The following is a 24,225-nucleotide window of genomic DNA, read 5'->3' as shown; positions in this document are numbered from 1 at the left end:
CCTAAATTCTACCCATTTTAGGAAACAACTCAAATACCAACGTCTCCCCAAATCTTCCCTTGACATCCCCGGGTAGAAATGCCCTTTTTCTCCTCCAAACTTATCATGTTATACTTTATATTATTATTATTTAAAGACAGTATGTGGCTTGGCTCCCCTACTATATGGTTAATTCTTTGAAGGCTAGAACCATGTAAGTCGTTTTCGTATCCACTACAGTACCTTACATAATGCTTTGTACATAGAAAGTATTTAAAGCAACTTACTGAGTGTTGACTAAATAAAATGGGAAAAAACTAAAATGTCATTCAAACAAAATGAAGCAGAATGTGATAGTGAAAAGAACACTGGATCTGAAGTATGAGGTCCTTACTACAAATCCCTAGTTATGCTTCCTAGTACCTGAATGACTTTGGTCATATTCATGATGAGTCACATCAATATGCTAGATGTCACTTTTTTCCATTGGTACAATGGGAAAGTTGGATTAGATGAACTCTTGGGTCCCCTTCTGGCTCTAGAAAGATATGAGCCTATGAACTTAATTTAAATGTTTAACCTGGAAATCTCTCTAACAATTCTAACTCTAGATCCATAAACCAGTGAGTGAAGTACAAAGTAAGATGAACCTGGGAATGATTTGTAAAGTTAATGTATTGTTAAGTTGTGTTTTGTAGTATCATCAGCTTAGGTTAAAAAGACAGTCTGTCAAGGCCAAAAAAGCAAAGGGACTGATGGAGTTATTAGTAGATACTGTGGTAGGAATCCGGGTAAGGGCCTACAACTTAAAATTACTAGCAAAGCTAGTTCCAGGCTTAATTCTGAAATTTGTCTGCAAATGACAAAGCACAGTGCTAACTTCTCAATGATTAAATGTATCTTTTGTTTGCTTAGTTAAAATCCAGTACTGCCCATGAAATCAAATAAGTAAATATTTATTAAGCATCTACTCCATGTCCAGGCACTGTGCTAAGTGTTGAGGGTACAAAGAAAGGGGACGCAAACTCATTCCTGCCCTCAAGGAGCTCACAGGTTAATAGAGGAAATAAAATATAAACAACTATGTACAAATAACATGTGTACAGGATAAACTGGAGAAATTTCAGAGGCAAAGGTGTGTAAGGGTAGTTAAAATGACCAGTTCTGATAATGCACAGGATCATGTGACTACCTAATTGGGCTTCCTCACTACAGATGGAAACTAAGGCCTAGGGAAGTTAAATGACTTGCCTAAGCTAATGAGTATCAGAGGAACTGACTATTATCTATTTTTAAAGGGGTATTTAAAGGTAAAATGTTGTTATTCAGTTATTTTAGTCATGTCCGACTCTTTATGACCCCATTTTGTGCTTTTCTTGGCAAAGGCATTTCCTTCTCCAGCTTATTGTACAGATGTGGGACTGAGGTAAACAGGGTGAAGTGACTTGCCCAGGGTCACGTAACTAGTAAGTGCCTGAGGCCAGATTTGAACTCATTAAGAGGAGTCTTCCTGATTCCAAGCTCTATCTACTGCTCAACCTAGTTGCCCCCAAAGGTAAACATTACCACGTGCCACGTTTCTAAGTCTCTTAGCACAAAGGAATACAACATGCTTTTCAACCACTTAGAGAATTCTTATTATACCTCATAAGATGGAGAGGGTTAGATCATAGATATTAGGAATCTTAATTAAGACTACACGGTGAGACGAAGGCAAAACAGGAGTTGCACAAAGACTTTCCTCTGAGTCTTTGACTAACTTTCACCATAGATTCCCAATGTTGTCATCCCATGTTAACTTGAGTTCCCTCAACTCTAATCCCAGTTCTATGCCCATAATTCTATGGATTTTGTAATCTCTAAATTGCTATATATGTATAAACCATCATGAGGGGAAAGACACAGTATGTGTACTTGAGCAAAGTGTATGTGGGCTACTATCTACCAGTGGCTTTGAGCTTTATTATAACACAGGAGAAAGACTGCAGGGTAGCCACCATTTCCTAGGTTAGGGCTAGGGAGCCCTAGTTCTGGCTCTGATTGCTAATATTATTCTGTGATTCTAAATCTTCAGTCTTGTTTGATTCTTCTAGAGCTTTACCAACACTGTCCAAGGTAGGTACTCACAGAATGCTGCTTTTGCATACAGCTACATTTGAGCAAAAAACCGTAGACTATAGGGTACTCAAAGGTAGCTAGGAGGCACAGTGGATAGAGTGCCAGGCCTGGAGTCAGGAAGACCTGAGTTCAAATCTGGCCTTCGACATGTACTAGCTGTGTGACCCAGACAAGTCACTTAACCCTGTTTGCCTCAGTTTCCTCATCTATAAAATGACCTAGAGAAGGAAATGGCAAAATCACTCCAGTATCTTTGCCAAGAAAACTCCAAATAGGGTCACAATGACTGAAATGACTGAACAACAACATAGGGCACTCAAAGAGTCTGTAACATTCGATTTCTCAAAATCTCTTGCAAGATATCTTAACAAACTTGTTAAGGCAAACCTAGGAGGCACACATGGGAGTTTTAATATAAACCTATTATATTACAATGTACTGCACTTATTTTTTTCCTTTAGAGAGAAGGATTCTTAACTTTTGAAGCGTATTGTTGGAATCATACAAGATAGCAGTTCTCTCTTTTTGATAATAGCTGATCTAATTTTAAATGATGACACTGCAAATATTTAATCATTAAATTAAAATAATTATGAAAATGAATTTATAATACCAACACTGAAATGTCACATATCTATTCAAGAGAGGTTCATAAGTTTTATTGTGTTATAGACCCATTTAGCAGTCAGGTGAAGCCTATAGACCCCTTCTTAGAATAATGTTTTAAAATAACTGAAGGAAGTGCTAAATTTCATATAGAAGTTAGTAAAAATGAAGATATGATTTTTTTAAAAGAAGAAACTAGATGGTGCAGAGAAAAGAATTCTAGGTGAAGAGTCTGGAAAGACCTGAGTTCAAATCTGGCCTCAGAAACTTACTAGTTATGAGTCACTTAAAGTCACTTAAAAAAAGTCACTTAACCTGTTTGTCTCACTTTCTTCAACTGTGAAAGCAGGATGATAATAGCCCCTAGCATGGTTGTTTTGGGGATCAAATGAGATAATATTTGTAAAGTACTTAGTAGAGTACCTGGCACATGTTAGTGCAATATAAATGCTAGCTATACTTCTGCTACTGCTACTACTACTACTACTACTACTACTACTACTACTACTACTACTACTACCACCACCACCACCACCACAACCACTAAGGATAATAATAACTGTAATTGATACTAATGATGACAGTGATGATGATAATTATTATTGTTATTATCATTATTTGTCTTTTTTCATTATGGGGGGCTTCCCTTCCCTTCCCTCCATTATTTATTAATTAATATTATTCTCATCCAAGTTCATGGACTCCCTTTAATCAATCCACAGACCCTCAGTTAACCCCTGACACAGAGACACAGTACAAAATTGCACTATGTCTTTATATAATAAATGTCTGAATGTTACTGTTTTTGCAATAATCATAAGTTATATTAAAAAAACTATAAGAATTTTAGGGTATCACATATATATTCACAAACCTGCAACGAAATGGTTACACATGAATAAAGAAGTAGTCTAGTTATGTTTCCTAATATTGCCAACTATCACTATGACAATACCATAGCCCATGGGATTTTGTCTTTTTAAGAAACAGAGGTTAGAAGTCCTAGGTTCTTTCATATATTCTCAAAGATACCATATTTCTATTGCAACCACATGGTCATAGTTTAACCAGAATATACCTCTTTCAGTAAATACTTAACCTGGAGTCCAGGGATAAATTGCAGGGGATGTATAAACTTAGATGGAGAAAAAAATCTCACTGTTTCCCAACTGAAAAAAAAAACCAATCCCACAGCACAAAAAAGGTTAAGAATCCCTGTTCCAATCGATTGTTTCAGTGTTGGAAGTATGAATTAAATTTCATAGTGATTTTAGCTCAATGCTTAAATACTAGCAGTCATGATTTAAAATTAGATTAGCATTACCGAAGAACTGCTATCTTGTATGATTCTAATGATATGCTACTCTATTCTGAAAATGGAAAATATCTCAGCATCTACCGCATAAGGTTGTTGTGAGGATTAAATGAGATAATATTTGTAAAAAGCACTTAACACAGTGCCTAACACATAGTCGGTACTATATAAATGCTTATTCCCTTTATTCCCTTCCCCTCTGTCTTTAACTTTCCCCTTTTTGATTATTCTAACTAATTTTCAATAGTTTTTTTTGCCAACTTTCTCCTTCATGAGATCAAGTAGCTACATTATTTTCTTCCATTGCAACCTTTTAAAGTCATATAAGACAAAAGAGGTTATGTTTGTAAAGTAAATTCATATGTAAATAAGAAAAGTAGGCCAAAAAAGACCATGATAACAAGGTGAGAACAAATTAGTTGTTGTTAACTAATACTGAACACATCTTAGTTGGTATAGTAATACTGATGGCAGCTTTAAATCTACAATCTCTTACATACACCCCTTCCTTTCACAGGGAATTTGTTCATTATGAATAACTCTGACATTTGGATGATAGGTCTTAGTTCACCAAAACCAAGTTCTATTGTTCCTGAAAATTTTAATTAACGTTTTTTTCCCCAAGTTTACTCTGACACCTACGTCAATACTCTCATTAGAGGTGAACTTTCCATGGTGACCCAGAGCATTTCCGATCACAGTGAGAAAATTCTGATCAAAACAAGAGATAAGGTTTCCCTGGCTGTCAGCTGACTCCCACTGACATCAGCTGGTGTTTTTCAGGCAGTCAGAAGAGGAAGATAGAACTCTAAGTAATGTAACAAGATCTATTCATTTTTTCCCTTCGACCTTCTGTTTTCTATGTTGTGTGACACATAATGTTTCATTTGCCAGGGGTGACATTTGTAAAACCCAATCAGATCAAGCAAGAAACTTATAAATTTTTCCATAAACATCACAAACAGGTGATTTCCCTGGTGAGACTTTGATGATGTGCTTTAAAACATCTCTGGGTTTGACCATGAACATAGATATGCTTGCTACTCTCTTCCAGTGGGAAATGGGAATGCTCTGTTATAGGCAGTACTTGGTTCAAGGAGATTATGGTATAATAGAGGGCATTTGCAGAAAGGATGCTACAGAATGCCTGCTATATAAACCTGGGAGTCAGGGCTCCCATTGATCAGGATTAATGGTTTAAAATAAGAAAAATGCAAAAAAATAGTCAACAAGCCGTTCACAGCTCATACTGAATATGGTGGACATCAGCTTTTAATGTGGCTTTTAGCTTTAGGACTGTCCTGGGAAATGGTTTTGTTTTCACATCTCAGATTTTTCTGGCCCCACTCATTTCCCTTAATGTATTGATTTTATTATATTCCCAAGGCTACTGTATCATCTAAAATGCTTCCCACTGTGGAAAGACCAGAAAACATTTTCATTCAGGGATTTAGAAAATAATGAGGCAAAATCTGCAGGATTTGTTTTCTAATAACATGTTAAAAGACAATCTCCCTTATATGATGATGTGCTTTATGTTTGAATTACAAACAACTTCATTCACTAAGCACTGATTAATGGCTATTGTGCTAGGCACAGAGAAGATACTAGTTCCTATATCTTTTATTTTTGTTTCATCAATTCCGAATGATAGTTGTAATATGGTAAATTTGTTATGTTTACTCCTATAGGAACAACAACTAGAATTACACCGAGAAATAAAATGAAAAAAAAAAAAGAAATCTAATGGGATTAATTTCTTTTGGGAATTCATTTTGCATTGTCAGCTTTTGTTGCAAAATTGTGTCATACTGTCTTATCTCTGTGTACTTAGTTAAGCATAATACAGAGAGAATGCTGCCTGGCCTACCTCACAAGGATTTGGAGAGGATTTACTAACAAAAAGACACTGCAGATGGCAGGAATATTTTCCCAGGCATGATCTATACTGGTTCTCTATAAATGGTTACAAATGTTGCATCTACTTTTACATAAAGTTAAAAAAAAGTGAAAGGGGGGTACCTGCTGCTTTTGGAACTTTGCTATTAATTTCACAGAAAAACTAGGAAAAAACTGATATTTTTCAACAATTTAATTTCCACAGAAACAGCACAAAAGAAACTGAATAAATATGCAACACCCCCTTTTCCACAACACTTTTCTTATATTTAGTAGATTATCTGCAACCCCAAATACATCTGATCTTAAACCTCACTAAAAACTGTCAATGACTACCTATCATTATACTTAACTAGTGAAAAAGTACTAACTCCTTGTCTGGCATTCAAGGCCAAAGGCATTTAAGGTTTGGTTCCAACCTACTTATTTAACCTTCTCTCTCCTTATTTCTCTTTACACAGCTCATATGCCAGGCAAACTGGAGTACGCGCCAAAGATTTCCTTCTATGCCTCTGCATACAACTTTTCCTCTTCCTGAAACAATCTTCCTTCACCCAGAACAGCTCTAATTATCTTAATTTCTTCCTAGCCTTCAAACTCCAACTTTACCACTTCCATCATGGCCTTCCCTAATCTCCCCAGGTTAGAAGTGATCTCTTCCCTCCTTTGAATTAACAAAGTAGTTTATACACTTAATGGTGTATATTCTACATTAGTGCACATTTGCGTATTATTTCTGTAAGTAGGAGGCAGTGTAGAGTAGTGAGTAGAATACTGGATTAAAAATTAGGAAGACCTGGGTTCAGATCCCATCTCAGGCACTCATAAGCTGTGTGAGACTAGCTGTGTGAACCTACATAAGTCACTTAAACAGTTTCCTCAACTGTAAAGTGAAGGGATTGGATTGGATGGTCCTTTTATCCTTTATGCCAGTGGTGTCAAACTCAAATAGAAATGGATCCTTATGGGCCACATATTGACTTATAAAGCCACAAGTTATCTAAATTGTGTTGCATTTATTTTGTCAAGTATTTCCTAATTACTCTGGTTCTGCTTGGGTCAGGAATTTGATGCCTCTGCTTTACAAGACTGTAAAATCCTTGAGTAAAAATACTGGATTTTACTCTTTGTATTTATCACAGTACCCAAAACATGGTAGTGCTCAAAATAATTTCTTAAATTGAATTTGTCTGTATTTAATTTTTCTTAGTATAAAGTATAAGTACTAAGTAGGACTTGAATTAGTGAAGATACAGCCAACAGGGAGTTTAAGTGGACTGAACCTGACAGCAAGTTCCTTGTTTTAAAAATCTGCAGTATCAGTTCAAACTGGTAGGGCCAGCTGGTAAATGGAACTCTCTGAATTTAGAAATGCATAGCTATTTCTACAGTATGATCTCTTCAATCTCTTCATAAAGAGAATTATTTGTGGGTCTATATTTTAAAATATGTTTCCTTGTGTTTTTAAAAATAATTTAAATGAGAGAATTTATCTAGTCTAACTCATTCTAATATATAATCTGTGCATGATAGAATTTACTGTTGCTTTTCTCTCAGGAAGCAGGAAGAGTGTTTGTAATTATTTTGGATTCTCAACAGACCTGGAGGAATCTGAATAGACTTTAGTAGGAATACTCTCAGGTGGGAATGTGTCTTCGTTGACTTTGGGACCTTTTCACATACTTATACATCTGTTTTGTAATCTATGGTGAATGGGTACTCTTGTTTACTTTCTAAGATCAAGTGATCAATCAATCAACATCTATTTAGTATCTACTAAGCAGGAGGCACTGTGCCAGGTGCTAGAGACACAAGAATAACTAAAGGAACAACCCTTACTGGGAAAGTGTTTAAATGTTCCCCAGGGGAAGACAGTATGTATGTATGTACGTATGTATGTACGTATGTACGTATGTATGTAAACATACATGTGTATGTATACACGTGTAGATCAGAATAAATATTAATAGAAAATACAAATAAAAACCAAAAATACAAGTATTTAAATTCCCTCAAAGTAGTTTGGGAAAGAAGGGCACTAGCGGCTGGAGGTGGGGATCAGGAACGGTACCTGAACTGCATCTTGAAGGGAGGAATCCTAAGAAGTGGAAGTGAGGACAAACTGCACTTTGGTATAAGGGATGGCCACTACAAAGGCATGGCAATGAGAGATGGAGTGTTATGTATGAGGAACAGATTGAAGGCCAGTTTGGTTGTGTTATAGTCTGGGTGGGGGGAATGTGTATTTGAGGGGGTGGGGAACCTGTGGCCTCAAGGCCACTCATAGCCTTCTAGCTCCTTGGGTATGGCCCTTTGACTGAGTCCAAGTTTTAGAGAACAAATCCTTTTCTTAAGGGTACTTGTTCCATCAAGTTTGGATTCAAAGGGCCAAACCTAAGGACCTAGAGAGCTGCAGGTGGCCTTGAGGCCGCAGGTTCCCCACCACTGGTGTACTGTATGAGGCTGGAAAAAGAACCTGGGGCTAGATGAAGGGCTTTATCTCTGATTCTAGAAGCAGTAAGGAGTAACTGGAATTTACCAAGTAGCAAACTGATATGGACAGATCTGTATTTAAGGAAAATCACTTTGGTAGCTGTATGGAAGATGTATTGGAGTAGGGTAGAGCTCAAATCAGGAAGACCAATTGGGAAGCTATTGAAATAACCTAGGTGACAGAGGACTTAGGCATGAACTCAGGTAGTGAGCAGAGAGGAGAGTCTGAATGAGAAATAGTTATGTAGGTGGAAAAGGTATGACACAGCAACTGACTGGATATGGGGAGTTAAGGAGAATGAAGAGTCAAAGATACCGCTGACATTATGAACCTGGGAGAGTATAATAATAATGCCTACAACATAAATATGAAAGTCTGGAAGAGGGCTGGGTTTTGGAGGTAAAGAAAATGTGTTGTTTTGGACTTGTTGAGTGTGAAATGTTTCCAGAACATGCAATCTGAAATCCCCAATAGGCAACTGGTGGTGTGGGACTGAGGCTCAGGGGAGAAACTAGTTCTGGATCCACAGATCCGAGTCATTTGCATATAGGTAATATGAGCTGGGAGGGCAGAAAATATAGACAGAAAAGAGCAAGTGCAGAGCCGAGCCTTGGGGAATGTCCACAGTTAGGAAGCATCACACAGATGAACAGTGAAGGAGACTGAGGAGTGCTTAGACAAGGAGGAGAACAAGGAGAGAACATTTTTACCAAAATTCAGAGTAAAGAGACTATGAAAGAGAATACTGGCAACAGTGTCAAATGCAGCAGAGTAGTCAAGAAGGATAAAGTCTGAGAAAAGACTATAAAATTGGCAATTAAGAGCTCCTTGGAAACCCTGGGAAGATCCGTTTTAGTTGCATGATGAGGTCAGAGGCCATACTGCATTGGGCCAAGGAGAGCCTGGGAGGGCAGGAAATGGAAGCACTAAGAGTAGGCAGCAGGCAGCTTTTCTTTTTTTAATTTTTTTTTGTTTTATTTTTTTTATTTAATATTTTTAGTGTTCAACATTAATTTTTCACAAGAGTTTGAATTACAAATTTTCTCCCCATTTCTACCCTCCCCCCCACTCCAAGACGGCATATATTCTGATTTCCCTGTTCCCCAGTCAGCCCTCCCTTCTGTCATCCCACTCTCCTCCCATCACCTTTTCCCTTACTTTCTTGTAAGGCAAGATAGATTTATATGCCCCATTGCCTGTATATCTTATTTGCTAGTTGCAGGCAAAACGTTTTTTTTTGAACATCTGCTTTTAAAACTTTGAGTTCCAAATTCTCTCCCCTCTTCCCTCCCCACCCACCTTCCCTATGAAGGCAAGCAATTCAACATAGGCCACACATGTATCATTATGTAAAACCCTTCCACAATACTCATGTTGTGAAAGACTAACTATATTTTGCTCCTTCCTAACCTATCCCGCTTTGTTCAATTTTCTCCCTTGACCCTGTCCCTTTTTGAAAGTGTTTACTTTTGATTACCTCCTCCCCCTATCTGCCCTCCCTTCTATTGTCCCCCCTTTTTTATCTCCTTCCTCCTTCTTTCCTGTGGGGTAAGATACCCAATTGAGTGTGTATGGTATTCCCCCCTCAGGTCAAATCTGATGAGAGCAAGATTCACTCATTCCCCCTCACCTGCCCCCTCTTCCCTTCCTACAGAACTGCTTTTTCTTGCCACTTTTATGTGAGATTATTTACTCCATTCTATCTCTCCCTTTCTCAATATATTCCTCTTTCATCCCTTAATTTGATTTTTTTTAAGATATTATCCCTTCATATTCAACTCACCCTGTGCCGTGTGTGTGTGTGTGTGTGTGTGTGTGTGTGTGTGTGTGTATTCCTTTCAGCTACTATGATACTGAGGTCTCATGAATCATACACATCATCTTTCCATGTAGGAATGTAAACAAAACAGTTCAACTTTAGTAAGTCCCTTGAGATTTCTCTTTCTTGTTTACCTTTTCATGCTTCTCTTGATTCTTGTGTTTGAAAGTCAAATCTTCTATTCAGCTCTGGTCTTTTCACTGAGAAAGCTTGAAAGTCCCCTATTTTATTGAAAGTCCATATTTTGCCTTGGAGCATGATACTCAGTTTTGCTGGGTAGGTGATTCTTGGTTTTAATCGTAGCTCCAATTGGCCTCCAGAATATCATATTCCAAGCCCTTGGATCCCTTAATGTAGAAGCTGCTAGATCTTGTGTTATCCTGATTGTGTTTCCACAATACTCAAATTGTTTCTTTTTGGCTGCTTGCAGTATTTTCTCCTTAATCTGGGAGCTCTGGAATTTGGCAACAATGTTCCTAGGAGTTCTCTTTTTGGGATCTTTTTCAGGAGGAGATTGGTGGATTCTTTCAATTTCTATTTTACCCTCTGGCTCTAGAATATCAGGGCAGTTCTCCTTGATAACTTCTTTAAAGATGACATCTAGGCTCTTTTTTCGATCATGGCTTTCAGGTAGTCCAATAATTTTTAAATTATCTCTCCTGGATCTATTTTCCAGGTCAGTGGTTTTTCCAATGAGATATTTCACATTGTCTTCCATTTTTTCATTCCTTTGGTTCTGTTTCATAATATCTTGATTTCTCAGAAAGTCACTAGCTTCCACTTGCTCCAATCTCATTTTTAAGGTAGTATTTTCTTCAGTGGTCTTTTGGACCTCCTTTTCCATTTGGCTAATTCTGCCTTTCAAGGCATTCTTCTCCTCATTGGCTTTTTGGAACTCTTTTGCCTTTTGAGTTAGTCTATTTTTTAAGATGTTATTTACTTCAGTATTTTTCTGGGTGTCCTTTAGCAAGTCATTGACTTGTTTTTCATGGTTTTCTCACATCACTCTCATTTCTTGTCTCAATTTTTCCTCTACTTCTCTTACTTGTTTTCCAAATCCTTTTTGAGCTCTTCCATGGCCTGAGACCAGTTTGTGTTTTTCTTGGAGGCTTTTGATGTAGGCTCTTTGACTTTGTTGACTTCTTCTGGCTGTATGTTTTGGTCTTCTTTGTCACCAAAGAAAGATTCCAAAGTCTGAGTCTGAATCTGAGTGCATTTTCGCTGCCTGGCCATGCTCCCAGCCAACTACTTGACCCTTGAGTTTTTTTTGTCATGGTATGACTGACTGTAGAGTATAGAGTACTTTGTCCAAGCTTGAGGGGCTGCGCTATTGTTTTCAGAGCTTTTTCTATACATTAAACTCTGCCACACTAGCACTCCTCCTCCCCCAAGAACCGCCAACTCGGACTACGACTCAGATCTGATCAGGCTCTGCACTCCAGCTCAGATCTGCCACTTAATTCCTCCCACCAGGTGGGCCTGGGGCTGGAAGCAACAGCAGCTGTAGTTCTGTAGCTACACTACCTCCCCTGGCCCCGGGGCGGTGGCCAAACCAGGAACTCCTTTCACTCTGTCCCCTGCAGCTTTTCCCACTAACCTTCTCTGTTGTCTTTGGTGTTTGTGGGTTGAGAAGTCTGGTAACTTCCACAGCTCACTGATTCAGGGTGTTAGGGCCTGTTCTGCCTGGCCCCTGGTCTGGTTGGTCCGGGCACAGCCCACACTGGGCTCTGCTCCGCTCTGCTCCCAGCTCCGTGTGATAGACCTTAACCAGCCACCATCCAGGCTGTCCTGGGCTGGAGCCCTGCTTCCCTCTGCTATTTTGTGGGTTCTGCAGTTCTAGAATTTGTTTAGAGTCATTTTTATAGGTGTTTGGCGGATCCTGGGGGACAGCTTTAGGCCAGTCCCTGCTTTCCCGCTGCCATCTTGGCTCCAGCAGGCAGCTTTTTCAAGAAGACTGGTTTTGGGGTAAGTGGGGCAGGGAGCAGGGGAGGTAGGATGAGACATGGGACAAGAACTTGAGGGAGTGGCAAGATCTAGTGAAGGATTTTTATTTTTCAGGATAGGGGATGGAAACCCAGGGAAGTCTGAAGTTGGGGGAGAAAAGGGAGGGGGAAGAGGAGAAAGAAAGAGTGAGACAGACACAAAGAGACAGATAGACGCAGACAGACAAGAGAGAGAAACAAGGATTCAATTGGCTGTAGAGGTTGGAAAGGGTTGTGATCAAGAGCACATGTTGAGTGTAGAGCTGGGGGGGGGGGAACTTTCAAAATCATTGATTATAAGCCCTTAAATAAACAGAAGAAAAAACAGAGGCCTAGGAGCTTAAGTGGTTTCTACAAAGTCAAAGAAATAGTAAGGGGCAGAGTTAGGGTTTACATTCCCATCTTTTGATTCTAAATCTGGATTATTTGCTTTTATCCTACTTAGGATTCTCTATATTATTCAGCATTTCATTAGATAAGAATGTCTACCAAATTTTACCATTAGACTAATGTTAAGATCTAAACTTCTGTTAAATTAGGACTTATTTAATGTCCTTACTTTTAATCTGCTTGCTCTGAATCTCTTATATAATCAACATGAAATATATTATTTTGAGAGGAAGGAAGGAAAGCATTCAAGTGCCTGTTATGTACCAGGCACCGTGGTAAGCACTTTATAAATAGCATCTCATTTGATCCTTACAACCCCCCGGGAATATTATTATCCCCATTTTACAGATGAGGAAACCAATGTAGACAGAGGTTCAATGACTTGCTCAGTGCTGTAAGAAATGATGAGCAGGCTGATTTAGGAAAAACATGGAAAGACTTGCGTGAAACAATGAAGAGTGAAATGAGCTGAACCAAGAGAACACTGTACACAGTAATGGCAATACTGTTTGAGGAATAACTGTGAATGACTAAGCTATTCTGAGTATTATAAATATTCAAATCAACTACAAAGGACCTATGAAGGAAGATGCTATCCACCTCGAGAGAAAGAACTGATAAATAGAAGCATGCATAGTATGGTTTTAAATAAAGTGCAGGGTGGGGAGGGAGGGAGACAGTTCAGAAGTTAAAACATAACAAAAAAAAATTAAATTTAAAAAAAATTGCTAAGGATCACACAGCTAGTATCTGAGACTGGATCTGAACTCAGATCTTCCTGGCTCCAGGCCCGGCTCTCTCTCCACTGTGCGATCCAGCTGCCTAGCATGATATAGTTGAAAGAGTTGTGGGCTTTAAGTCAGGAAGACTTGGGTTCAAATCCCACTTCTGGGGGGAAGCTGTGAGACCTTCGTCAAGTCCTTAGTCTCTATCTAGCCATAGATGATAGATGTCTTGAGATCTGCCTTGTTGGAGGGGGTTCTCAAACTGATGAAAACTTAGTCCCTTCATGTATTCATAAAATTCTTAACCAGAAAACTGATTTCATAAAATCCACTCATTTTGGTTGCCATGATTTATCAGAGCTGTTTGCTAGACATAACTGAGATATATCACAGAGATGATAAAGTATAATGGAAGTTCCACTTGGTTTTGGGACACTTACCTTGGGCCTGTGCTGCCATACCTGATGAGAGCCTAGTACATCTAGCTGGCCCAAAGCCCTGGTTCTGCTTCTCCCACCATTTTCCTCCTATTTCTCTGTTGCAGCACCTTCTAAACAGGATTCAGCAGAGCCCATGCCTAGGAACAACCTATTATATCGCCCTGAGTCCAAATATCTAACCATGCTTCATTGCAGCCATCATCTGTTTTCTGCTGATTCATGCCCTTGATTCCTATTTCTACCTCTTGCTCTGGGAAGAGTAATCAAATCAACAATTATCATTGTTTCTAGAAAGGAAAGGGGTTCTCTCTATATACTTGCATACTTGTCATTAAATTTAAGTAAAAGAAATTAAAATTTTTAAAAAAGAATCATATTCTCTGGAAAAATGAGCAAGTAGCCTGTCTAATAAACAAAGCAATTCAGAATATGGGAAACTTTTTTTATTTTAAAATTAAGAAATACTTTAAATAACTAAACAATTAATATTATAATAAGAGATTAAAAGCAAGTCTAATTGTAACATGTGAATTTGAACTTGTAAATAAGAAACGGATAGTTTAAAATTTTATTTGATACTTATGTAAAACTCTAAATGCTGTGTATTGCTTTCAAGAATTTTTCTTCCCTTACAATTTATAAAATATTTTAAAATTTATAAGTGTGCATGTCCACGTATGCAGAATACCCTTCTAAGGATTAAACAAAAGAGGAAAGTTACCTGTCTGGAAAAAGACTCTAGAAATGATTGTCCGACACAATGGACAGGGTGTGCTCGTCGGGTTGTCTTTGGCCAGGGTCCGGAGGCAAGGTTCACAGAAGATGTGGTGGCAAGGGTAGCACATATATGGATTGAAATAAACATCCAGACACACGGCACAGATGTAGCTTTCCTTTTCTTCTGTACATTCATTGTCATCATCTGTACTCACATCATTATTCAAAGTCTATGAAACAAAAACAGGGAGAGGCCAAGCTCTTCAGATCAGCATAAAAGAGGTTTAGAATCACTACACAAAGTGGCAGTTTTCTATAGTATCGATGAATAGCTTTTGCGATTAATGTACATCTGCAGTATTTCTAGAAAATATCAGGAAGAGTAGAAATATTTTCATAGAAAAGGGAGAAAAATGAAATAGTACATGGAAATAGGATACCTAAATAAGAAAAAACTTCTGAGCAGGGTGAAACTGTGCAGGAACACAACTGGAACCAAAAATATGCATGTTTGTATGAATACACATGTTCTATCCAAACTACATTTTGTTGAACAAATCTTAGAAATCATGAGTGTAACATTAAAACTTTCTTTTAATATAGCTGGAGCCTAATCAGATTAGCTGACTGTCACAAGGGTATGTTAACACAGCACTTTGTTTTGCATCTCTATGACCCTTAAAATGAACCAATGTGTGGAATAGTCACATATCATGTTTCTCTTACCCATCTTTTAGATGCTAACCTCTAGAAGGGTTAGGATACTGTGCTTTATTTAAACTTTGTGTCTTAGTGCCTAACATCAGTTGCTAAATAAATACTTATAAAATATGAATTAAATTAGAAGTTTGGCCACCTAAATAAGATCACACCTGTCCTATAAAGCACTTCTACTTTATTTTATGTCCAGAAGGGGAGTGGGAGGATATGAGATGGTGCAGCAAACGTTGCATGGTGTTTTGGTCTGGAAAAAAGCTGCTGGTATCTCATCAGATGTGACAAGGTATGGTCTTTTTGAGCCTTTTCTCCAGGTTCAGTGGCTTATCATGTGGCAAATGTTTCAGCAATGGCAGTCATTTTTGCCCTAGCCAGGTAGAGCACAAAATTCAAGAGAGGATACTAGAATACTGTTCTTTCCCTCCAGACACATATATTTCAGACAAATGGAGATGAATGGAGAATAATCCGAAATTTTAGTATGTTTTGGTCATAATAATTGTCTGTGCAGTTATTTGAAACGCAAGGGGAAAAAATACAACTATAATAATGAGCTTCAGGACAGAGACAAAAAAATCAGTATGCTTTTACAGGTCTTGAGTCAAATTTTAATTATTAAGCAGTTGATTATTCAATTTGTAAATTATCTAAGTGCTTTTTTTCTTGTTGTCTTTCTTTGGTTATCTTTATCAGGGGTATCAATGTTAAGGAGCAAAAAGAAAGCCATAAAATGTAATGCTTATTAAATCACTGGCTGAGAAGTAGGATTTTTTTTTATATATGCCAATTATTATCCAGGACATCCAAATGGACCATTAGCCCTGATAATCAATAATAGTTCACTGTACTTTTGAGAGAACATTAATGGGTATGTTTGGCTCTTGGTGGAAGTTCTTTTGTTGAAATCAGAAGTTTAGAAGGAGCTTCAAAAAGTGATTTTTTAACATAGCTCTGCACCTAGGCAAAAATGCAATTTAAAACATCTGCAAAGGGCAACTTTCTATTCAAAACAAATCTGAAATATTTGAATCTCTGAAATATTCACAAGGCATCAGGATCTGTATAAGGCTGCTCAACACAAAGATGTAGTAAATCAGATCTCTCAAAATTTCTTGGCCATAAAAAGCCATTTTATCCAAAAATTTATGAGTGTGGCAGAATGGAAGTTAGATTAGTCAGCAGTCTAAGGCATGAACTATGGACAATATACACTTCAAGACATATAGAAAGATGGAAATTTAACTCTTGCTAGTCCAGGGAAATAAATGCCAGAGGAAAAAACCAGCCCTGAAGAGATTTGGTAAGCTTGCCTAAACTGGGAATATTTAATAAAGATTATCATAATTAATAATGAAGAAGCTCAAATAAATTAGCTAGCCTAAACTATGACTGTTTAAAAAATCATTTATTACCACTAATGATAAAGATGACTGCAAAATATATTAACTTTCAGAATAAACAAGTTTGCAAACTCAAGCAAGTCTTTTAATGGAGGCTCAGCTTCAGTTTTCCTTTGTGATTATGTGGGGGAGGCAAGGAGGAAGGGAGGGAGGGAGGGAGAGAGAGAGAGAATGTGCAAAATAATCAGGGCAGTTTCTGCTTAACAACTTATTACATTAGTGGTAAATTCAGGTGTGGCACACATGTCTCTGCCTGTGAATTTCCTATTTGATAAGATAACTAAGTGACCATACATATTTATATTTATCTATATTTCTTCCTTATTTCTTCAACAAGCACTTACTAATCATCTACTATTGGCCAGGCACACCGTGTGAAGACAAAAACAACAGTCCCTACCTTGTAGGAGCTTAATTTCCATTGGAAGGAAACAATACGTACCACAGATAGGTAAAAATGAAATCCAAGTTATCAAGGACCATATGAAAAATGCTCAATCACCAATAAGAGAATGTAAAATAAAATAACTTTGAGATCCAACTCACACTGATCAGAATGACAAAGATGACAAAAATGGAAAATGGTAATTGTTGGAAGGACTATGGGAGGCCAGGCAGAGTAATGACTATACTGTTGGTGAAGTTGTTAATTAGTTTAGATGTTCTAGAAAGCAGTTTGGAACTATACCTCCAAATTTTCTAAATCGTGTATACCCTTGGACCCAACAATACCATCTTTCCTGCGACTTAGAGTCTTAGAGAGTTGTCTAGACTACTGAGAGAGAGACTTGCCCAGGGTGACCCAGAGAGTAACCTGAATCTGTCCTCCTGACTTCAAGGATACTTTCTTTACACTATACTATAATGCCACTGATGTTATCATGGAAGGTACTAACATATTGGGAGAGACCAAAAAATCACAGGTCCAAACCCAAACTTTAACAAGGTTTTAAAATTATCATTATAATAAAAGAGAGGGACCATACAGGGGAGCTTGGGTAGGACTTCAGCTAGGACTGCAAGGTAATTAACTAGCAAATATTTCATTACATTTGATTTTGATGTTTGAATTTTTTCAATCCTAGAATAGTTACTGAGTGCCTGCTTTGTGTAAGGCACTAGGTTAGATGATGTGAAGGCTATAAAGCTGAGCAGGACATAATTTTGTCCTCATAGAACTTGAAAAGAAAAATATAGGAGAAATATAACATGTATAAAAGGAACAAGTATAATACAAAGCTGGACCCTGTATGTTTCGTAAGAGTGATAAAAACTGTTAATATAGAAATTCAGAGGAGAGACAGGAGGTAAGAGCATTGAAGGTAGAAAGAGAAGCACAATCAAAGGATTATGGGATCTTAATGTGGGAGGGGCCTCGGAGATCCTTTAGTCAATTTTTTATTTTATCCTATATATGAAAAAATTCACGTTCAAAGAGGGGAAAAATGGACATACTCAAGGTCACACAAGGTTGTAAGAATCCAGGATTTGAACCCAGTTCTTTTACTTCAAATTTTATGCTTTTGTCACTACAGCATGTTCTCTTTTGGATTATTACCAAGTGCATCACTCTTCTGCAATGAGTAAACAGACTTTGTGAGAAGTAAAGGCCAGATAAAGAGATCAAAATCAATTGTGTGGGGGCAGAAAAGGGCAAGAAATGTTCAGTCAACAGCAAAGACCTCCTTTTGTCTGGACTATAAGGTATGCTTGGAATATAGCTGGAAACTATCTTGGAAAGGTCAGTCGGGTCAGATGGGGGAGTCGTTGAATAATATTAAACATTAAACATTAAATTATGTTCAGAGGAAATATTTAGAAAATAATATTATCAAATTAAGGTAAACTATAACATTTTCTAGAAATACCAACCTAACCAATAGTAATAATGAAGGCTTCAGTATAAGAGCCCAGGATATGAAATCAACTTCTGAATTTACGTTTCATAAAAGACAAATTTTTTTGGATGTCAAACCTCATTCAAGTCAGCCTTTTATTGTATAAAATGAGACTACAGAAGGCAATGAAAGATTAATACAAAAAATCAAGGCAAATACTTCTTGAAAATGCCTGTTTAACCATGTAGGGGGTAAAGATATTCTATCTTTTCATTATGATTCTGATGGCCTTGAACCATTTAAACATTTTAAAATTCATCTGATTAGAGATGACAGATTAATCAGTAAACATTTATTAAGTGCCTAATACATATGTTAGGCACTGTGTGAAGTGCTGGGGGTATAAAAAGAGGCAAAAGACAGTCTGTGCCTTCCAATGGGGAGACAACACGCGAACACACAGACACAGCTATGGACAGGACAAATAGGCAATAACTGACAGAAGGCACTAAAATTATTGGGAGTTAGAGAAGTCTTCCTGTAGAAGGCAAGATTTTAGTTGGGACTTAAAGGAAGCTAGGGTGGTCAGTAGTTAGACTAGAGGAAGGAAAACATTCCAGGCATGGGGGACAGAGAGAGAATATGCCAAGAGTTGTAAGATGGAGTACCTTGTTTGTGGAACAGCCAGAAGGCCAGTGCCACTGGATGGAAAATGTGTCGGGGTATAAGAAGACTGAAAAGGTAGGAGGAGGCTAGGTTTTGAAATCTTACTGAAAAAAAATTGTGAGTAAGCTTGTTAAGTCCAAACATAAATATCCCTATCTTACTTGAGCTTAGAAATTCTTTTACCAATTTTGATTACAGATCTCCATTGAGCCCCCATTAGTTTCTGGGAAAAGCTTATCTAGGTTCAGTTTCCATATGGTTTACAGACAACATTTGCTTATACATTATACATGCTATAGAAGAATTAAATGTAAAGCAAATCTAATTTATATTCATTATTTTCTGACAACATTTTTACCAATGTTTTGGTTGAAGGTATGTACAACATACTTAGTAGAGGTGAAGATGACATACTTAGAAATGGCAGTTATCCTGCTAAATGAAAGAATTACAATCCCAAAATATCTCTATTGGATGGAATGGTGGGATGAATCTAGTCAGATAGAATCTTCTTTAACAGATCAATGATATCCTCAGTGTGGATACTAATTCCACTGGTGAAGATGATAAACCACCCACGGATCCTCATTCTGTGTGATTCTTATACGCTTCTTTCCATAAATAATCCCTCCCTTCAGAGACCTTTCAAAGAGCTGAAGAATTGCCTCTGATTGAAAGACTCAATTTTCTTGGAATCCCTAATCCATTAGGTAGCTGCATATACTCTGAGGAATTTAAAGTATGATTTAATGACTACTACAAATGACATGATTAATATCAAATGAAAAATTCCCAAATGACAAATAAGGATCAAGATACAATAAAAAAAGAGAGACATATAAATATTTCTATCTCTTATTTGATCATAAACCTTTCGCTAATCCATAGATCTGACAGATACATTTTTCTATGCTTGTCTAATTTACTTATAATATCACCCTTAGGGCACTCATTGATGGTTTGTTCAATTTCTTTTTCTAAGATAGGGTTATTTAAGTATTCTGTTTCCTCTTCTGTTAATCTTGGAAATTTATATTTTTCTAAATATTCATCTACTTCACTTAGATTGTCAGATTTACTGGCATACAGTTGGGTAAAACAGCTCCTAATAGTTGCTTTCATTTTCTTTTCATTAGTGCTGAATTCGCCCTTTTCATTTTTGATATTGGTAATTTGGTTTTCTCCTTTCTTTTTTTTTAAATCAAATTAACCAATGGTTTATCTATTTTTTTAAAGTCAGATCCCAGTTTTATTTATTAGTTCAATGGTTTTCTTATTTTCAATTTTTATTCATCTCTCTTTTGATTTTCAGGATTTCCAATTTGGTGTTTAATTGGACATTTTAAATTTGTTCTTCTAGTTTTTTTAAAAATTAGATTAGGTTAGTTAGGTTTATTTTTTTTTTATTTAGTTAGTGCCCAATTCAGTGATCTGCCCTTCTCCTATTTTATTGATGTAAGCATTTAGAGATATAAAATTTCCCCTAAATACTGCTTTGGCTGCATCCCATAAATTTTGATATTTTGTCTCATTGCTGTCATTCTCCTTAATGAAATTATTGATTGTTGCTATGATTGCTTCTTTGACCCACTCATTCTTTAGGATTAGATTATTTAGTTTCCAATTAATTTTTAATCAATGTTTCCCTACACCTCTAGTGAATATAATTTTTACTGCTTTATGATCTAAAAAGGATGAATTTAATATTTCTGCTTTTCTGAATTTTGTTGTGAGGGTTTTATACCCTGATACACGGTCAATTTCTGTGAACTTGCCATGTACAGCTAAGAAAAAAGTATATTCTTTCCTATTCCCATTCAATTTTCTCCAGATGTCAATCATATCTAACTTTTTAAAAATTCTATTTATCTTAATTTATTTCTTGTTTATTTAATGATTAGATTTATCTAGCTCTGAAAAAGCAAAGTTGAGGTTCCCCATTAGTATAGTTTTACTATCTATTTCCTCCTATAACTCATCTAATTTTTCCTTCATTAAGAATCTTGGATGCTATATCATTTGGCGCATTTATTTCATCGTCTATGGTACTTTTTATCAAGACACCATTTTTTTCAGCTTATCTCTTTTAACTAGGTCTATTTCTGCTTTTGCTTTGTCTGAGATCATGGTTGTTACACCTGCTTTTTTTTTTTGAACCTCAGCTGAAGCATAGTAGATTCTACTCTAGCCCCTTATTTTAACTCTTTGTGTGTCTCTGTTTCAAATGTGTTTCTTTTAAACAACATGGTTTCTAATCCTTTTGTTATCTGCTTCCATTTTATGGAGTTCATCCCATTCACAGTTATGATTAAGAACTGTGCATTTCCTCCATCCTATTTCTTTCTGTTTTCTTTCTCTCTTTCTATCCTGTCCCTTCTCTAAAGTCTGTTTTACTTTTGATTACTGCCTTCTTTCTGCCACATCTTTAACCACCCCCCACTCTCCCTTTCTCCTTTCCCCTTCTCTTCCTACTTCCCAGTTGGGTAAGATAGATTTCTAGTATATGTATATACACACACACATATACATATGTATCTATATACAGATACATATATCTGTATTTTCCCTTTCTGAACCAGTTTAGATATGAGTTTCAAGCACTGCTTCCCCCCATTTTCCCTTACACTACAAGAATTTTCTTGTGTGAGATAATTTTCCCCATTCTTCCTCTCCCTTCTCTTTACCCAGGGCACCCCTCATTTTTGCCTATCTGCAGTTTTTTACATAATTTCAACATAATCAACTCACTCTCATGCCCTCTTTCTATGTACAATCCTTCTAACTTTCCTAATGATGGTAAAGTTCTTAGAATTTACATGTATCATCTTTCCATACAGAAAAGTAAACAGATTAACCTTACTGAGTTCATAATGATTTCTCTTTCACGTTTACCTTTTTATGCTTCTCTTGAGTCTTGTATTTAAAGTCCAATTTTCTATTTAGCTCTAGTCTTTTCATCAGAAATGCTTGAAAGTCCTCTATTTCATTAAATTCCATTTTTTCCCTTGAAGGACTCCATTCAGTTTTGCTGGGTAAGTTATTCCTACACAGGACAGGTAATCCTGATAAAGGACTTTTTTAGCATCACAACTCAGAGTGCAAGTCCTTTGAGCAGAATTTGATTTCTGGATGATAATATGTATATTTATTATCTACCATAAAAATAATGAGTTCTTAGCATATGTTAGGAATGTCAGAATAGTCTTTGCTGTACTTATAATGCAAATTTTAGTTTTTATCTACTAGCAGGCCAAATAACTCTTTTTTACTCTCTCCTGGTCAACAATTTTATTAATGATTTGACGGATGATAAAAGGTACCTAATATGACAGCTGTTTTCAGATACTGTATAGACTCTCATGTTAAACAGAGATTTATTATGTATAGCTCCAAAAGGCAGAACTAAGACCAATAAGTAGAAGTTAACAGGAAGACAAGTTTTGGCTCAATATGAAAAAAAAAACATTCTGAGTTGTCAAACAATATAAAAGATTGCTTTATAAAACAGCAATTTCCCTATTATTAGATTCAGAAAATTTTAGTGCTGGATGGGACAAGAGAGGTCACCTGTTCTAATTTCTTGTTCTTAGTTTGAGGGACTAATTTTGAGATGCTAGGAAGGCAATTAGTCTCTCCTGTCCACTCCCCACCACCTAACAGAAAATGCTCTTTAAATGGCTGGTTAGTTTGTCAGCATAGATGAACCATGAAGAAATTTACATTTCCTTGCAAAAGTAATTGAATACTATAGGTACAGCTGAACAGGTTTTAGGTGAAGAAAGGGCAGCCATGTGAGTATCAACTTGCACACATTAGCTTGTGAGATGGCAACAGGATGAGAGTAGTATTTGGCTTTCTGATTACATGGAGAAGAAAAAAACCCACCCCATTTCTGGTGTATATTGGTGGTAGTTACACTATTAATTTCTCCACTTCTCAAGCTCTGGGATAGGGTCTGTGAAACTTTTAATCGTTATATCCTTAGAGCTGAAGGTACATAAAACAACTCTCTTCTAGCCCAGATGGCCATTACCTATAGGATTATAACTCTTATGGAGATAGAAAAGGGCCTTTTCAATGGGGTATAGAAATCGATCTGGCCCTATGAGAAAGTAAAGAGAGAGGCAATTGGGGCGGGGGGGAGTGGGGTGACAGAAGAGAGAGCAGACTGGGAAAAGGGGCAATCATGCCATCTTGGGGTGGGAGGATGGTAGAGATGGGGAGAAAATTTGTAACTCAAAATCTTGTGGAAATGAATGCTGAAAATTAAAAAGAAATAAATCTTAAAAAAAGAAAAGGGCCTTTTTAGTATCTTAGGAGTGCAAAGAAAAATAACAGAACTATTTAATAAAAATAGCAGTACTACTTAAGCATGCACAAAGAGATAGCAAAAAAAGTTCTAAACAATGCATCTGTATGTCATTTTCTAAATCGTTTTCACATCTTTGGAAAAATTATACTCTCATAAAATATTTAAACATGAGAAAAATTATTTTTAAAATATCAATTTATATTTCATCAAAGTGGCAGAAAATATGATAACTATTGCGCTGTTAGTATTGAGTTTCATTTAAAGAATCAGATAAATTTTTAAAGGACTTGTAATGTTAATATCGTTACATATAAAATAGAAAAGGAGAGGCACCAAGATGTAGTAGAAAGAAGTTTGGACTCAGGGTCAGGAAAGACATGAAGCTAAACCCAGATTAGAAATTTAATACCAAGTTATATGACTATAAATAGGAAACTTAACTCCTCTGGCCCTCAGTTTCCTCATCTGTAAGACCTGGATAATGATTGCTGCAGATCATAAGATCAAAGATGTAGAGTTGGAAGGGCATTTAGTGTTCATCTAGTCCAACTCTCTTGTTTTACAGATGAGAAAACTGAAGCCCCTAGAGCAGTTAAGTAACTTGTCCAAGGTCATACAGGCACCAACGGGAAAAACTGGGATTTGCCCATCAGTCAGTCTTCTGACTCTAAATCCACCACTGATTTGTGAAGGACTCCAAGATCTGCTCTCTTTCCACTGACTCAAGCTGCCTCTACTGCATGAGGTCGTTGTGAGGAAAGTACTTTTTAAAGCTTAAAGTGCTATGTAAACGTGAGTTACTGTTGGT

General features: G+C 36.8%; 1 protein-coding gene across 3 annotated transcripts in view; it reads right to left on the bottom strand.

Moving 5' to 3' along the window:
• RNF180 (ring finger protein 180) overlaps nt 1-24,225 on the bottom strand; it is a 272,283-nt gene that overhangs the window by 46,584 nt on the left and 201,474 nt on the right. For all 3 annotated transcript variants that reach the window (XM_036768877.1, XM_036768883.1, XM_036768869.1), the window contains one exon: nt 14,489-14,714. In XM_036768877.1, coding sequence (XP_036624772.1) covers nt 14,489-14,714 — 226 coding nt within the window. The remainder of the gene's footprint in view (nt 1-14,488; nt 14,715-24,225) is intronic.

The sequence above is a fragment of the Trichosurus vulpecula genome, chromosome 1 (genome assembly GCF_011100635.1).
Source record: "Trichosurus vulpecula isolate mTriVul1 chromosome 1, mTriVul1.pri, whole genome shotgun sequence".
In the NCBI taxonomy this organism is placed as follows: domain Eukaryota; kingdom Metazoa; phylum Chordata; class Mammalia; order Diprotodontia; family Phalangeridae; genus Trichosurus; species Trichosurus vulpecula.
Note: the sequence above shows the minus strand (reverse complement) of the source record. Positions and strands in the feature narration are given on the sequence as shown.